The 15014-nt window shown below is 44.1% G+C and overlaps 1 protein-coding gene across 8 annotated transcripts in view; it reads left to right on the top strand.

Moving 5' to 3' along the window:
- The window catches only part of KTN1 (kinectin 1), a 112474-nt gene that overhangs the window by 17276 nt on the left and 80184 nt on the right, over positions 1 to 15014 (top strand). For all 8 annotated transcript variants that reach the window (XM_083514187.1, XM_083514185.1, XM_083514184.1 and 5 more), the window contains exons 2-3: positions 11643 to 12200; positions 14431 to 14568. In XM_083514187.1, the coding sequence (XP_083370313.1) occupies positions 11678 to 12200; positions 14431 to 14568 (661 nt within the window). In that variant the 5' untranslated portion in view covers positions 11643 to 11677. The remainder of the gene's footprint in view (positions 1 to 11642; positions 12201 to 14430; positions 14569 to 15014) is intronic.

Genomic DNA, 15014 nt, shown 5'->3' with positions numbered 1-15014 from the left:
ATCGCTTCCTCCTCTTTCCCCCCAGCCTCAGATTATGGCGGTCCTCCAGGATGGAGCTCAATATCATTCTGCGTCAGTTACAAGTCTAGGGAGGTGTGATGTCTCTCCCATCTCTGGGTAGCCGAAATGGTTGTGAACTGTCCTGAGACTGCATGTTTGGGACCAGACTACATGCATCTTTGTGTATGTGCGTGTGGTTTTTAAATAGGAGCCGCAGCTGGGGAGGGGGAAGAAACATTAGGATCAGGGCCATGCTGTGCTTGATTTTTGTTGGGAAAGAAGCATGAATCAGGAGCCCCTGCTGCTGCTATTAAAAAATATACACCTATGAACCCACCAATACAACTGTATGCAAACATGTCTTTGATTTAAAGTATACTTTGGGGGGGGGCAGGAAATGAAGACTCAAAAACAGAAGAGCAGCCCTTCTAGATCAGATTGATGTATAGTTATAGCATCTATATAGAACCTTCAGGTCCAAGAGCAATATGCCTCTGAATAACGGGGGGGTTGGGGGTTGGGGGGAGGAGGCACTTGGGATAGTAGTGAGAGATCTGGAGGTGTGCTGAATAGGCATGCAGGATTTTCCTGGTCAGGCTGCTTAGGGGAGCTTTGGGACGAATACAGGAACCGACCAGTTTAGTGTTAAAATGCTAGACAAAAAGCACAGGAAACTCTTGTTCAGGCAGCCCATAGAGTGGATAGGATGTTTATAGGCTGCAGGTTGGGGGAAACCCTCCACCTACGTGGGCATCTGTTCTCACTGAAATTTCTGTTCTCGTCTGGCACTTGGAGAAATATGTTCACTACTCATAACTTCCTCTGCTAACAACTCTGAGTAGCTTATGTTCTACCAAAAAAAGCACAGAGATCTCACACATACACTGCTCTTTTCAAGCTCCCCCCCCCCTCACCCCAGTATAGAGGTGAGATTGGTTTTATAGAGCTGGAATCCTGTTCTGACCCAAGGTGGATTTTAAAATTCATGTGCTTTTTATCCGGGAGTAGTGAGGACACTGATTCCTCCATCCTTTCTCTTGTTCATCTAAAGAAATGATGTTAATAGAGGGTGAATGTTCTTTTTAGTGGTGCATAGAATTGAGCCAGCCCTCTGGCTTGTCTCTGAAGAATAGCTGAACTCACAATTGTCCAGGGTATTATTGTACTGTGGTGTTGGCTAGTAAGTGTAAGAATTGCAGCTATTCCCTCTCTTCCCTCCCTCTCTCCCCTGATCCCAAGGCCTTGGAGCTTTGCCAAACAGCATTTTTCTGTGCATGTATGTGGAAGATAGGAATGCAGTGCATCCTACTTGCTCACTGGTTAAAATTTGGTCATTGTTTCGCATGAAGGACGTTGACTCTGCTCTGTTCTCAGATGTATGTTATGGGCAGCTCAGTCTTTGCACAATCTTCCAGCATAACCCTTGGAACCCTCAGATTTATCCTGGTGCTGCACATCCAGTCAAATCAAACAGCTTCTATCTATATCATTTGCTAGGGTAACCCAAGGCTTGCGTGAGCAAGGGTACTTACTGTAAGCTCACAACTTCGGTGCATTTAACTTGTACATTTACCAGCTATACACACAAGAGGGTTCTGGGAGAAGCGACTTTGGGAATCCCATTGAACCCAGTGTATTTTGACTATACATGATTTTGGTTTTAGACACGATCCCTGAAATATAACTTATGTGAAAATAGCACACCAGGATCTGAAGAGTAGTTGGACAAGACATTCAAGGGTTGATTACTGCAATACGCTCTTCTGGGGGCTACCACTGGAGACTCTGAAATATATTATCAATTGCTGGGGTACATTCACATTTCCCCCCCTCCTCTGGCCAGTTACACAGGTTGCTAATTTGCTTTTGGGCAAATACAAAGTGCTGGTTCTAAGCTTTTCAGCCTTGGACGCATACCTTCAAGTTCACCTTTCCCTGTTTGAGCCAACCTACCAGTTGAAGGCAAGCCAGAAGGCACAATTTACCGTCCTCTCATTACAGTGGATCATTATAGTAATGGCTAGAAGCAAGAGCTCCACAGTTATGACACCATAAGCATTGGAACCTCCTTCCTGAATAAGATAGGAAATGGCAGAAGCAGTTGCCTGATTTAAGTAGATACATATGTAATGCTGGTGGTGGATTTGAGTATTTATGGAGAAAAGCCTCTGTACATGTAAAACACTTTGTTTGTTTGTTATGACTGAGGAAGTGATGTGGCTGTTTTTAGAGAGAGCTGGCAACATAATTTAAAGTTATGACTGGAACCTGTCTTATCACCGCAACAAGTTATAACAAGTTGGGAGGGGGACACAAATTGTGAGCAAGTTACTAAAGCTGTGGATTAGTATACTGAAGAGGAGATTACTACTGCTAAGATCAAAGTTCTTATCCATTTGCTTTTAAACTGCTACAAAGCTAATTTTTGAAGTGTAGTTTTGCCATTAAAATGGATTCTGTAAAACTGTGTGTCCTTTCTCCTGGGTGGATAGAAGAATATAATCTTATTTAAACCAACTGGCTTTTGAAATAAATCCAACTTCATAATGGATCTTGAATTAAATATAAACATGTCTAAATTCATCACCACTCAAAATGGAATGCTCTGCTATATTGCAAGTTACTTTTCTCATGCTGCCTAGGTCTAGAACCTCACAAGGGGTACTTATAAAATAAGCCAGGATGGTGCTATTATACCAGCTGAACTTGCCTTATAGTGAATCAGACCATTGGTCAACCTGACCCAGCCATGTCAATGTTGGTTGGCTGTGGTTCTCCAGGATTTCAGGCTGGAGTATTTCCCAGCTCTACCTGGGGATGCCAGGATTGAAAGTGGGGCATTCGTCATGCAAAGTGGATGCTGTACTACTGAGCCATGGCCCTTCCTTTCAGGAATGGTTAGATGCTAAACAAGCCAATTGGTTTGTTTAGCAGTTAACCATGGTTCATGTTTACCAAGATCCCTGGTTATTACCTAACATGAAGCTGAGATTCTTTGAAACTGAATTCAAGGGGAATGGGGAGGCTTGAGCCTGACGCTTAGTTCATGCTCATTCCATCATGGATTACTACTCCACATGTACTGGGTCAGTATTCACAAAAGCCTTCAAAGTTCACATTAGGAGGGTTGCTGCTTCCTTGATGGCTCCTGTTCCCCGAGCCCTTTCCATGTTCCTCCCTCCATAGAATCATCTCCTCTGTGTTACTGCCAAGCTGGCTTGAAGTGGAACAGTCTCCCTTGGGAGGTTGTGGACTCTCCTTCCTTGGAGGTTTTAAAGCAGAAGTTGGATGGTTGTCTGTCATGGGTGCTTTAGTTGAGATTTCTGCATTGCAGGAGGTTGGAATAGATCCCTTTCAACTCTATGATTCTATGAAGTATTGCTAAGCTTACAGTGGCTGAGGTCAGCCCTTGCTGAATCATAGTCAAGTTTAGGATGGGAGGAAACACGAAAGGGAAGAATATCAGTCAAGAAATGCTTAAGAACATAAATGAGACCAGGACCCTTGTCCGTGCAGAAGTCTTTTTCTTTTTCCTCGAGCTCTTTGGAGCTCTTAGTTCAGGCATGCATTGATAATGTTTGTAGGCTTGGAAACCTAGAAGTACCATAGAACGAGCTTCCTGTTAGCTGCCTTGCAAAGCTCGCATGGTGCCTGGACCGAGTTGGCAATTCTTCCTCCCTTTGCGAAAACATTGCAGCCAGAATAAATTGCACCTACAGTATGATGACGGTAAAGCAGCAGAATTGAGCAGAATTCCATCTTTGTAAGAAGCTGTGTAATTCCATTCCTTCCCAGGCTTGGAAAAATCCTAGACATCGAAAAGTTGATGCTGATGCCTAAGAATGTCTCCTTTCTACTCTCCCTGCATGGAATTGGAAAAAAAAGGGGGGGGATTCCCAAACCCCTGATTCTGGCGCCTGCAACTCTTCCATAATAACAGCCCACAAGTCTGTGTTTGTCTTCTTTAAACCACTTTAACAGTGTGAGGTAGGGGGAAGAAGTGCAGTTGGAAAGCCTTTGGGAGTGACAAAAACGGAGGAAATGAGGTAGGGTTGCGACTTCGTGGTAGAACACACGACTTGCATGCAAAAAGTCTGTTTCATTGCCTGGCATCTCTGACTTGGGCTGGGGATTGCTCCTGTTTAAAACCCTGGAGAGCCACAGCAAGTCGTTGTAGGTCAGAGGTAGACAATGTGGTGTTCTCAAGATGTTGTTGGTGTCCAGCTCCATTCAGCCCCAGCCTGTGTGGTCAGGGAGAATGCAAATGAGAGTCCAACAACCTCTGGAGAGAGCACACCACTCTGGCTACCATTGGTAGAGATGATGACCAGGCTACCTGGAGCTCCCTATGTTCCACTTCTTAGAGAAGCTTAATCATTCATTCTGGGTGGAGTCCTCTCCCCAAATATTATACGAGAATACTGTTGCTGCCTCCTTCTCCTTCGAGTTATCTGCCAGTGCATTTAATGCCATTGACAGTCATTGCTTCAGTCTTTTTAGACTGGAATCTCCATGTCTCGCTCCCCTTTTATGGGGGCTCTGCACAGTGTTGTCCATTTGTGTCTTTCCCAGTGCAACTTCCGTATTTTTTTTCTTGGTGTGATTTACTTTATTATGTTTGCGAAGAATGGTTGTGCTGCACAATATCTCCACAGATAGAGGAGTAATGCTAAGGGCACCTACATCTTTTTAAAGAGGTCTTGTTTTGGTGTGTGCAGTGATCTGTTGAGCAGGGTAGGCTCACAGCTCATTACATGTTCATTATAACCTTTGTTCAGGGCACCCTGCTTATTTTTGTTTAATTGTGCTCTTAAGTAGTGCTTTTAAACTCTTCCAATCAACTCTTCCAGCCCGAAAGAAACATTAAAGCACTTTTTTTTGGGGGGGTGCGGGTATTATTTTTTGCCTTTCATGGATAATAATGGGCAGCCATGCATAAATGAATACAGTGGTGCCCCGCAAGACGAATGCCTCGCAAGACGGAAAACTTGCTAGACGAAAGAGTTTTCCGTTTTGGAGGTGCTTCGCAAAACGAATTTCCTATGGGCTTGCTTCGCAAGACGACAATGTCTTGCGAGTTCCTGCTGGTTTTTTCCCCTTTCCCCCCCTTTTTCTAAGCCGCTAAGCCGCTTATCAGCTGATCCAATCAGCAGATAAGCCGCTAATAGCGCTAATCCGCTAATCCTTCAATGGGCTTGCTTCGCAAGACGAAAAAACCGCTAGACGAAGAGAATCACAGAACGGATTCTTTTCGTCTTGCGAGGCACCACTGTATCTACTTTGCACTAAATAAATTGTTTTTATTTTTTAAGGATCTCTTGGAATTCTTCTCCCTTAAATGACTGTTCAAGTGAATTTGACTTTTCCACTTATATAGCAACTGTTTCCCTTCCACAGGTGTGGATGGAATATAGGAGGGCGAAGACACAGAATAAGTGTCTTTCCTCCACCATGTTGAAAGCCACTTGCAGTTAATGCAGGTGACATTGGAAGAAGCATGATTATTAGTACTAGGAGCCATGCATCTGGAAACAGCCCTTAGCATAGGATTGGAAGTGAAAATGTTGGGAAAGGAATTCAGGCATGCAGAGATGAGCATAAATTGGCACAGCTGCTCCATGTGGACCAGCGTTAGAAACTGAGATATGAAAGCTAGGAGCTAAATGGCACCTTAAACCTAGGTTATGGGGCCCAACAACAGAATGTCTAGGCGTGCTTTTCTTATAACAAGAATACAAAGCTAAAAACGAATGAACTGCAGCTAAAATATTATGTTCATTTTTTACATGGCCTAGTCCTTCCACTGCCCACCCCCCTAATATTCTCAAGAGGATCTCTTCTCCAGTCTTCAGTTAGTAGCTGGATGTGGGGAGGCAGATAAAGGCCCTCTTTACCTTCCACTCTGAAGTTTTAATCTGAAATCTTAGCCGCAATACTAGCGCCCAGAGCTCAGAAACTGCTCACGCTAAAGAAATTCCCTGTTGCAAAATGCACCTAGAACAATGGGAGTTTCAAGCACAGATGTGGACTTCTACTAGAGCTTCTCAATTTCACTGGAAAGCTGCTATATGTGTTCTTGCCCTTCCTTAAACTACCAAGATCTGCAGGTTATGCTGCAGAGCCTAGACTGCAAGTCAGAACCAGAGCACTGAGGTCAGTATAACAGCTTGATGACATCTGAGGGTAGCTCACCAGATGGTACAGATTCCCTGGTATGGTTGGAATGGGAGGCATTTACCTAGAGGATATTTGGAGGGCTGAGATTATTGTGTTCAGCAAATGGCTTCATTGGATCAGTTTAATTGAGAGAAGAACAAGAAGATTTGAGTGAGTCTCTTGTCTGTCTGCCGTTGTCTTTTTTATGTTTAAAAGCAAACCAAAGGAAGAACCCTTAGAAACTGTATTCCATTAAAGCTTCTCTCTGAGATGTTAAGGACCAAACAGATACTAGCAGAAATTCAGCAGGCTCTTTCTGTCAAAAGTAAAATTCCCTTAGTTTATTTGGGGGATTTGCAGCGAGGGCTTTTGTGTCTCTCTCTCTTCTAATCATGGAACAATTTCAGCACCAATAAATCTTAAAATTGACCACCTAGTGCTTTTGATAGGCATTGGATCTCACCATGGCAGAGAGGCTTGCATTTGGCGCCAAATTTAATCTGTGCCTAATGCAAGCTGAGCTTGCCTGGGAACATGCCACTGTATGTTGCTCCCCCTTTGTCAATTTCCTTAAGCTTGAGATGAATGTGGGCAAAGCAGGGTGTTGTCTGCGCAGACATATTTTTGTACTTTAACGCTGTACTTCTCAGGTTCTGGAGCCTCTGGTGTCATGGAATATACACTCTGTGGAAGTGGGGGACCTACACAGAGAACAGAAAGAATTCAACTTAGTGCCATTCTTTATTTTCATCTTCTGTTTTTAAACCCTTCATCACTTACATCACTTAAATAAATAAATAAATAACAAACTACCATTATAGCAACAACAATACTCAGCATATTTACCTAAACCTTGCACACTCAATTACATGTAAAAACCTGGATCAAAATATGTCTTTTCTAGATGCCCATAATGAACATCCATTAATTTTCCCCAGAGTTGCCATAGTACATGGGTAGGCAAACTAAGGCCCAGGGGCCGGATGTGACCCAATCGCCTTCTAAATCCAACCCACGGAGGGTCCGGGAATCAGCGTGTTTTTACATGTGTAGAATGTGCACTTTTATTTAAAATGCATCTCTGGGTTATTTGTGGGGCATAGGAATTCGTTCATCCCCCCCTCCAAAAAAATATAGTCCAGCCCCCCCCCCCCAGGTCTGACAGACAGTGGACCGGCCCCCTGTTGTAAACGTTTGCTGACCCCTGCCATAGTATAAAACTGGAGTTTTCAGGTTTGTCTAAATGTAAACAACTGTTTCAGACCTCCCAGGTTGTAATCATAGAATTGTAGAGGACCCCAAGGGTCATCTAGTCCAACCCCCTGCAATGCAGAAATCTCAACTAAAGCATCCATGACAGACTCCCATCTAAACACTGCTTAAAAACCTCCAAGGAAGGAGCTCTTGCTTCTCCTTGTAACGCAGGCCTCCAAATCCCACAGCTGCAGGGTTGGAATAGAAGCTCTGTTAGGGCCCAACCAAAGAACCAATACAGTGGTACCTCGGCTTAAGTACTTAATTCGTTCCGGAGGTCCGCTCTTAACCTGAAACTGTTTTTAACCTGAAGCACCGCTTTAGCTAATGGGGCCTCCCGCTGCCGCTGCACCGCCAGAGCACAATTTCTGTTCTCATCCTGAAGCAAAGTTCTTAACCTGAGGTACTATTTCTGGGTTAGTGGAGTCTGTAACCTGAAGCGTATGTAACCCGAGGTACCACTGTAATCTCTGTTCATTTAGCTTTCACATCAGCGCTTGGGAGCAGTTTTCACAAAACAAATATGTGAAGTGGATCAGCAGTGGGTATTGTTCTGCAAGAGCAGCTGATTTCCTCTATCTGTTGGGCGAGGCAGGCGAGCCAACTGTCTTTAGCTTTGTAGAGAAAGTGGTAAGTGAGGTATAAAAAATATTAAAATAAATTCCCAGTGATTTGGGCATATTGTCAAGCCCTAACCAGTAGGCACTGTGGCTCCGCCTTCTGGGGGGCCTTAAAAGCACATTGACTGCAGATCCAAAGATGGTCTTTTGCTACCCTTCTCTCTCCTTTCCTCCCCCCACTCTAAAACCCTGAGCTGGGACTTGTTTGGTACCAGGCAGCCAATGTTCTTGAAGCACCTCATCCGCCCTGTGCCCAGATAGCCAGCTGTAGCCTCTTTCTCCAGATGTAGTTGTTGTGCCCTCCAAATCTCAGCGCAACTAGGGGGGTGAAGCTTGCTGCCTACCTTTGCCCTAAGCTGCAGCAAAAGGCCGAGCCTCTTCAGAGTAGTGCCTTCTCCAGAGGCCAAGGTGAGCAGAATTGTTGGGCCTCTGCTCATCATGTGACTTCAGCAACTCTTTTATGTATCCGTCCCAGGTCTTGGAGTTGTAAACGCCTGCAGTGCTTTGCAGAGCAAGGCCTGCTGAATTGCAGGTGAGGCTTTGCCGCACAATGGCAGATCATGGGCTTGTCTGATGCGGTTGCATTGCATAGGCTCAGTAACCCCCTTGTGCTCTCTTATCACACAAGGTATTCTGCCCATATTGCCCGCTTGCTTTTTTGTAAATTACAGTAAAAAGGTTGGCCTTTTCTGGAAAAACCATGGTAGAAATGGTGGCGAAGTGAGCCCACATATTGCAAGGGTGGGCAGTTTTAAACCTGAGTAAGTGAGTAGGGACGTGGGTGGCGCTGTGGGTTAAACCACAGAGCCTAGGACTTGCCGATCAGAAGGTCAGTGGTTCGAATCCCCGTGACGGCATGAGCTCCTGTTGCTCGGTCCCTGCTCCTGCCCACCTAGCAGTTCGAAAGCACGTCAAGTGCAAGTAGATAAATAGGTACCACTCCGGCGGGAAGGTAAACGGCGTTTCCGTGCGCTGCTCTGGTTCGTCAGAAGCGGCTTAGTCATGCTGGCCACATGACCCGGAAGCTGTACGCCGGCTCCCTCAGCCAGTAAAGCGAGATGAGCGCCGCAACCCCAGAGTCGGTCACGACTGGACCTAATGGTCAGGGGTCCCTTTAACCTTCACCTTTAAGTGAGGCTGGCAAAATAAGATTCCTGATAACATTTATTACAAAAAATGTATTTTAAGAAGAACCCTAGTGAGTGGCTAACCAAATAACTGAAATTGTGCCTAGGCCTCCCTCTCCCCTCTGCTTCCTGGTGAAAAACCAGAATTTCAACAGATGGGTTTCCTAAGAGATCTGGGGTGATATATGTTGGCATGCAAAAATTATGGGGCCACACCCTACATTGCAAGTAGCTAGGAGTGGCTGGGAGAGAGTAGCTCTTCCGTGACTTGCCACCATACTGGAGACAAAACTGCTGCTGGGCCCAATGGACTGATGGTTGGACTGCTAATAACCATGTCTGTTCTGGCAGCTTTAAAACCTAAGAGGAGGTTTGTTGGATCTTCAGAGCAGATATTCAGCCAGTCCAGCACCCTTTCTTTCCCAGCAGCGACCAGCTGGCTCATCCAGCAAACCTCACAAGCTGAGCATGAAGGCAGTAGTTTTTGTCCCCAACTCTAAATATTTTTTTTGGGGGGGGGTGTACTTCCTTTCAACACCGAGGTTCCATTTAGCGATTCTGGCTGATAGATTCATCAACTGTTGTTTCCAGTGAATCTGTCTGATCCTTTTTTGAGAAGTTAGTGAAGACACTAGTTGCCACAGCAGCCACACCTTGAAGTGAATTCCATTACACTTCATTAGAAGTGCTTCATTACCCATCAGTTCTGCCCTGAACATCAACTCATTACTGAGTTTTAGTATTATGGGAGAGAGGAGTGTTTACTCTTCCCCAATATTATATAATCATATAAACTTCTATTGTGTACTTTCTCAGTTGTATACCCCCCTTAAAAAAAATTAGAGTGGCTGCTCTAATTACAATTTGCTGCCTTGACCCTAAAGCCAAATGTTGATTGCAGGAAGTACAGACAACAAGGAAACATCCTCTTTTTAAATTGTACCTTTGGATTCAAAGCAGCAAGCAAATAAATAGTTGTCGTGGCTTATTTATACATTATTCTATTGGAGAAATGATCCACAAAGAGAGTGCACAGCATTCAAATTCTCCAATTTGAAGTCTTAAAACAGAGCATTAAAACTGAGAACAAATAGGGAGGAATTTAAAGCTGCCCCTCAAAGCATGCCAGAACATTAAAAGTTTTAACAACTCGCCTAAAGGGACCTGCATAAATGAGAGAGCCAACCTATGGGGTGTTGCAACTGAGAGGGCCCTGCCCCTCACTCCAGCAAAAGGCACATCTGCCAGTGCAGAGCCAGGCCTCAGATGAACACAGTAAATGGGATGCATTCACGTGGAAGAAAGCAGCCCTTCGAATATTCTGAGCTGTGTGATATGTAGGGGTGTGAATGTGTTGGTTGTAAATACATAGAAGGACCTTGGACTATCTTTAGGGTTGGGCAGGTGCCTATGAGTGGAGGTGTTGTGGTTTGTAGAAAAATAAAAAGAAGGGAATGAGTGTAAAAGGTTTCGTTTTGCTAAACACTTTGAAGCAGAATCAAACTCTCTGATGATCATTGACATGCAAATTCTGCAGACCACCCACATTTCTTGAAAGCATGAGATGACTGCGCTTCCGGAAGCCTTTTCCGGTTATAGATTCCCAGAGACGTGTTTGCTATGTGTGTGTTCAGGGACACACCTGATCTTTAAACAATGGAGAGAGTGGTTGAGCTGCCGTGAAAGCTTACGGATTTAAAGCTGCCCCCATAACTTTGCTGTGGATTCCGATACTTTTCCTCACTTTGCATTTCCGACTTGTTGAGTAGTGTTGCTCTTCAATCTCTCTGGAGCTGTGCCCTGGGGGGTAGCTGGTCTTGGCACCAGATAGCCCTGAACTGTGTGAACTTGAATGGGGGACGAGGAAGTCTGTGCATTCTGAGCTTGGGTGTGTGTCAGATGTGAGCAGCGTCACAGCCTGCGGGGCCTCTACTTTTGGCCCACAGGAGGAAAAAGGAGGGCAGCGCCCATTCCAAACCAACTTTGCAAACAATGGGCTGTAAATTTCACGATAAGACTCTCATTGCCAGTTTGTTTGAAAATAGCATTCAGGTGTGTGTGAGAGAGATTTCCCTACGTTAAAGAAACGTAATTACAAACAAATTGGTCCAGGGGTTTTTGTGCTAAGTTCTTGGGTGTAGGGGAAGAACCAAAAGGGATTTGCTTCCCTCCCTTGCATTTTGTGGGCATCAATTTTTGGAGGGGATTTAAAAGAATGAAAATGGTGTACAACATCATAGAAGTGCTCCTAGGAAATAACCTGCAAAAATTCAGAAGGACACCCAGCATTTTTCCAACCAAGCACCACTACCAAGGAGTAGCTTCTGGTCAGAAAACCTTGTCCGCTACTGATAGTTTTCATGTCATGACTCCCTTTAATGTTTTAAGGAATCCCTCTTCTTCCTGTATTGCTTCTTTAAAAATGGACTTTGAAAAATGTTTTCTTAAGGTTTGCTTATTAACATCTTTCTCTCTTTCTTTGCAGATTTATTCTTATAGGCAGTAGTGAAGAAAAGCACAATGGAATTCTACGAGTCGACCTATTTCATTGTCCTCGTCCCCTCTGTCGTGATTGCCGTCATCTTCCTCTTCTTCTGGCTTTTTATGAAGGAAACTCTGTACGATGAAGCCCTCGCGAAACAAAAGAGGGACCAAAAGTTTCCGCCTGCTAAGGCTGATAAAAAGAAGGCAGAGAAGAAGAAGAGCAAGAAGAAAGAGGCTCAGAATGGGAACCTCCACGAGTCTGACTCGGAGAGCGCCCCTCGAGATTTCAAGCTATCTGATGCTTTGGGGGCAGAAGAGGAGCCTATCCCTACTGCCCCTTTGGGTGTGACAGAGGCCCCCAGTGGCCTCCGAGAGAGGAAGAAGAAGGAGAAGAAGCGTAAAGGGAGCCCAGAGGAGCAGGCACCCAAAGACCCGGACAGCACCAAGTCTGGAGGGAAGAAAGTGGAGCCAGTACCTGTTACGAAACAGCCCACCCCACCGTCTGATGGAGCTGGGTCAAAGAAGAAGGCAGGACAAAAGAAGCAGAAGAATGGAATAGGTATCTTCATGCTAGAATTTGGGGGCAGGGGCTTGGTTTAGCCAACTCGGGTTCCTAAGCTGTTGGGATGGATTAAAATACAAAATGGCACAATACAACTTTACTGCTTTCTCTCACCTCCACAAGCGTTGCCCTAAGTAAAGCTTTGCTCCTGGTTTAAAATACAAAGGGTGCTTCCAGACTGTCAGTGTTTTACACTTACATGGCCTTGATTGATGATAAATTCAGGCTGTGCTATCAGAGTGGGTTTGGCGCTCTTGCACAGCAAACCCACATCCCCCAAATTAGACACTTTTGCCATAAGGAAAACTAATCTGGAAATGCTGTGGAAAGTGTGTGATAACACTAATTCCGTGATGTGGTGTCATATAGTCTTCCTGCAGACTTTGGGCTCAATAAGCAGGTTGTCTGAAAGCAGCTTAAGTGTCCTGTTGCAGAATGCTTCCAAAAGAGGTTTGGGGTTATTTTCAGCCCCGGTGGAACTGCTAGCTAACTCCTGCTGCCTCCATAGAATTGGACTCATTTATTTCTGCTCCCCACCCAATAAATCCCACACTTTTTGGTGCTGTATTGTAGTAAGCCACCGTCTTATCTAAGGATAGCAAAGATGGAAATATAAAAGGAGTGGAGAATATTTTCAGCATGAGGCACTTTCTTCACCCTGCATTTGATCGCTACTGTTAAGATCTAGTAAAAGACTTTCCAGTATGCTTGAAGGCTAGCTGGTGTCACAGGTTCAGCATAAAAGTTCTCGCCAAAGCATGCAGTCTTTCCTCATTTCCAGATTACTTCTGCACCAGCATCCTCTGTTGCAATTGCTTGATGTTCTTGCATTATACCAGATTGTTATCTCTCTACCAGTCCCCTTCCACCCTGATCTCTCTTCTCTTTATTTTTACAATAAAAACGTGCTGCTTGTTTATGTGCACATTTGATGATTGCTACAGTGCTGCTGCTGCTGCTGCAAGATGCTCTATATGCTGCAGTTTTTAGGCTTTCTTTTTTTAAAAAAATAAATACTGCAGTAATTCAATATTCTGAAGTGTAGTTAACTTCTCTCACGGCTAATCTCTCTAGACCTGAGTCTTAGCAGCTCTGTGGTCTGAGCACAATACAAGTGAGGCAATGTTTTGCAAAACTTAGTTTCAAAATCAGATGTGGAATAAGGATGCGAACCTTGCTGCTTAACAACCCCATGACTTCCATGAAGAAGTGGCTCTTTAGTATTTCAGGAAATGCTTTGCTATGTAAAGTTTCATATTGGCATGCAAAAGTTTGCCTGCTACCTCTTGTATCGGGAGGCTGAACCCCTGATAGTTTTGCACCTCCTGGTGTTCTTAGAGCAGAGTTTTGCCTCGTATCTGTGGAATGCAGCTTCAAAAACAGGCATATTCTGTTGGTCCAAGCAAGCTTTTGGGCTATTCAGAACTTGTCCCCAGACCCAGATGTTCAGAGTAACAAAAGCAAAAAACAGTTGTGGTATTACTAATCCACTATTCATTCTTGGTTGCAGTTCTGTGTTAACTCTTCTGCTGGCCTATATTTAAAGCCTTCCGCACAGGTGCTTCTGATAAATAACAGATATAACTATTTCTGTTTCTTTAATTATTAGCAAAATGTTTGTCATTATGATAGGAGAGGGTATGTAGGGAGACAGAGCTTGTATATTGTAAGGATCATGGTATTATTATTGATGTTTGTGTGTAAGTGTGTCTCACTTTGGCACAGTGACACAGCATCCTTGGTGTGGGTGTATATATGTATATATAATCTATGGCACCTAACACAGGACAGTCTCTAGATTATTTACATTTGAATTTTAAAACATACAAAATTGTTTGGAGGCTTCCTGTTGAGTGGAGTCACCCATTTTTGGGTGCTGGGCAAATTTTCCTCTGCATTGTTCCCAAGTGCAGTGTGTACCTTCTGGCTTCCCTACAGGGGTGAATTCAATTTCATAATTAAGTAAAGGTGAAGACGTGGAAACTGATGGAGCTCAGCATTTATACCGTTCCCCTGTATCTTGAGATCCCAACCATTAACAATTGAGGCTGTTCTTCATTGCATAGCCTCAGTCTGTGTTCCGTTTCTTGGTGTTCCATTTCTTAGTCATGTTAGAGTGTGGCAGAATGTTGAGGTCTATCTTGACAGTGTCTAAATACATACATATATGCATGCACACATACCATGTTAGATCACTCTAAAGCCTGATGTGTCTTGTCTTTTATAGATGACCAGGATGCCAAGACTGATTCATTTTTGTCCCCGACTAAAAAGCAGGACCCTCTCCTGTTGCATCATGAGATAAAACAAGAAAGTGTATCAGGCAAGAAGAAAGTTTCTGCAAAGAAACAAAAGACAGATAATGGTAATATACAGATTTCTCTTTCTCACTCTTCTTTTAAGATCCTTTCATCGTCAGTGGGGATGGAGTAATTGCCATGAGTTTAATTTTCAGGATTTGTTCTCTGCATTCCGAGACACTATTCAAAAATGTTTGGGAAAATAGGGTACTCACCAGGCCAATTCAGAAGGGGGAAGGAGTAGAGAGCCTGTTGTAACCCCTTGCTGTGTGTGTGAACAGTACAGTCTCCCAGGGCATTTTGCTTTTGACCTCAAGGTTGCTCTACTCAAGCAAAACGTCTTTAGGGGCAGATTAAGCTTGAGGCTGCAGAACAGGAGTTCATTGACATATTTGATGTGATTTTGTCAGGGCTGATTCAGAATATAATTTTCCAAGTTTCTATTGGATCTATCTAAATCTAATGACGTTTTGACCTATACATACGGGATCTTGTTAACTTTGATTGATAG

Source organism: Podarcis liolepis (genome assembly GCF_965112155.1).
Source record: "Podarcis liolepis genome assembly, chromosome: 1".
Taxonomy (NCBI): domain Eukaryota; kingdom Metazoa; phylum Chordata; class Lepidosauria; order Squamata; family Lacertidae; genus Podarcis; species Podarcis liolepis.
This window is presented reverse-complemented; position numbering and strand designations above follow the sequence as displayed.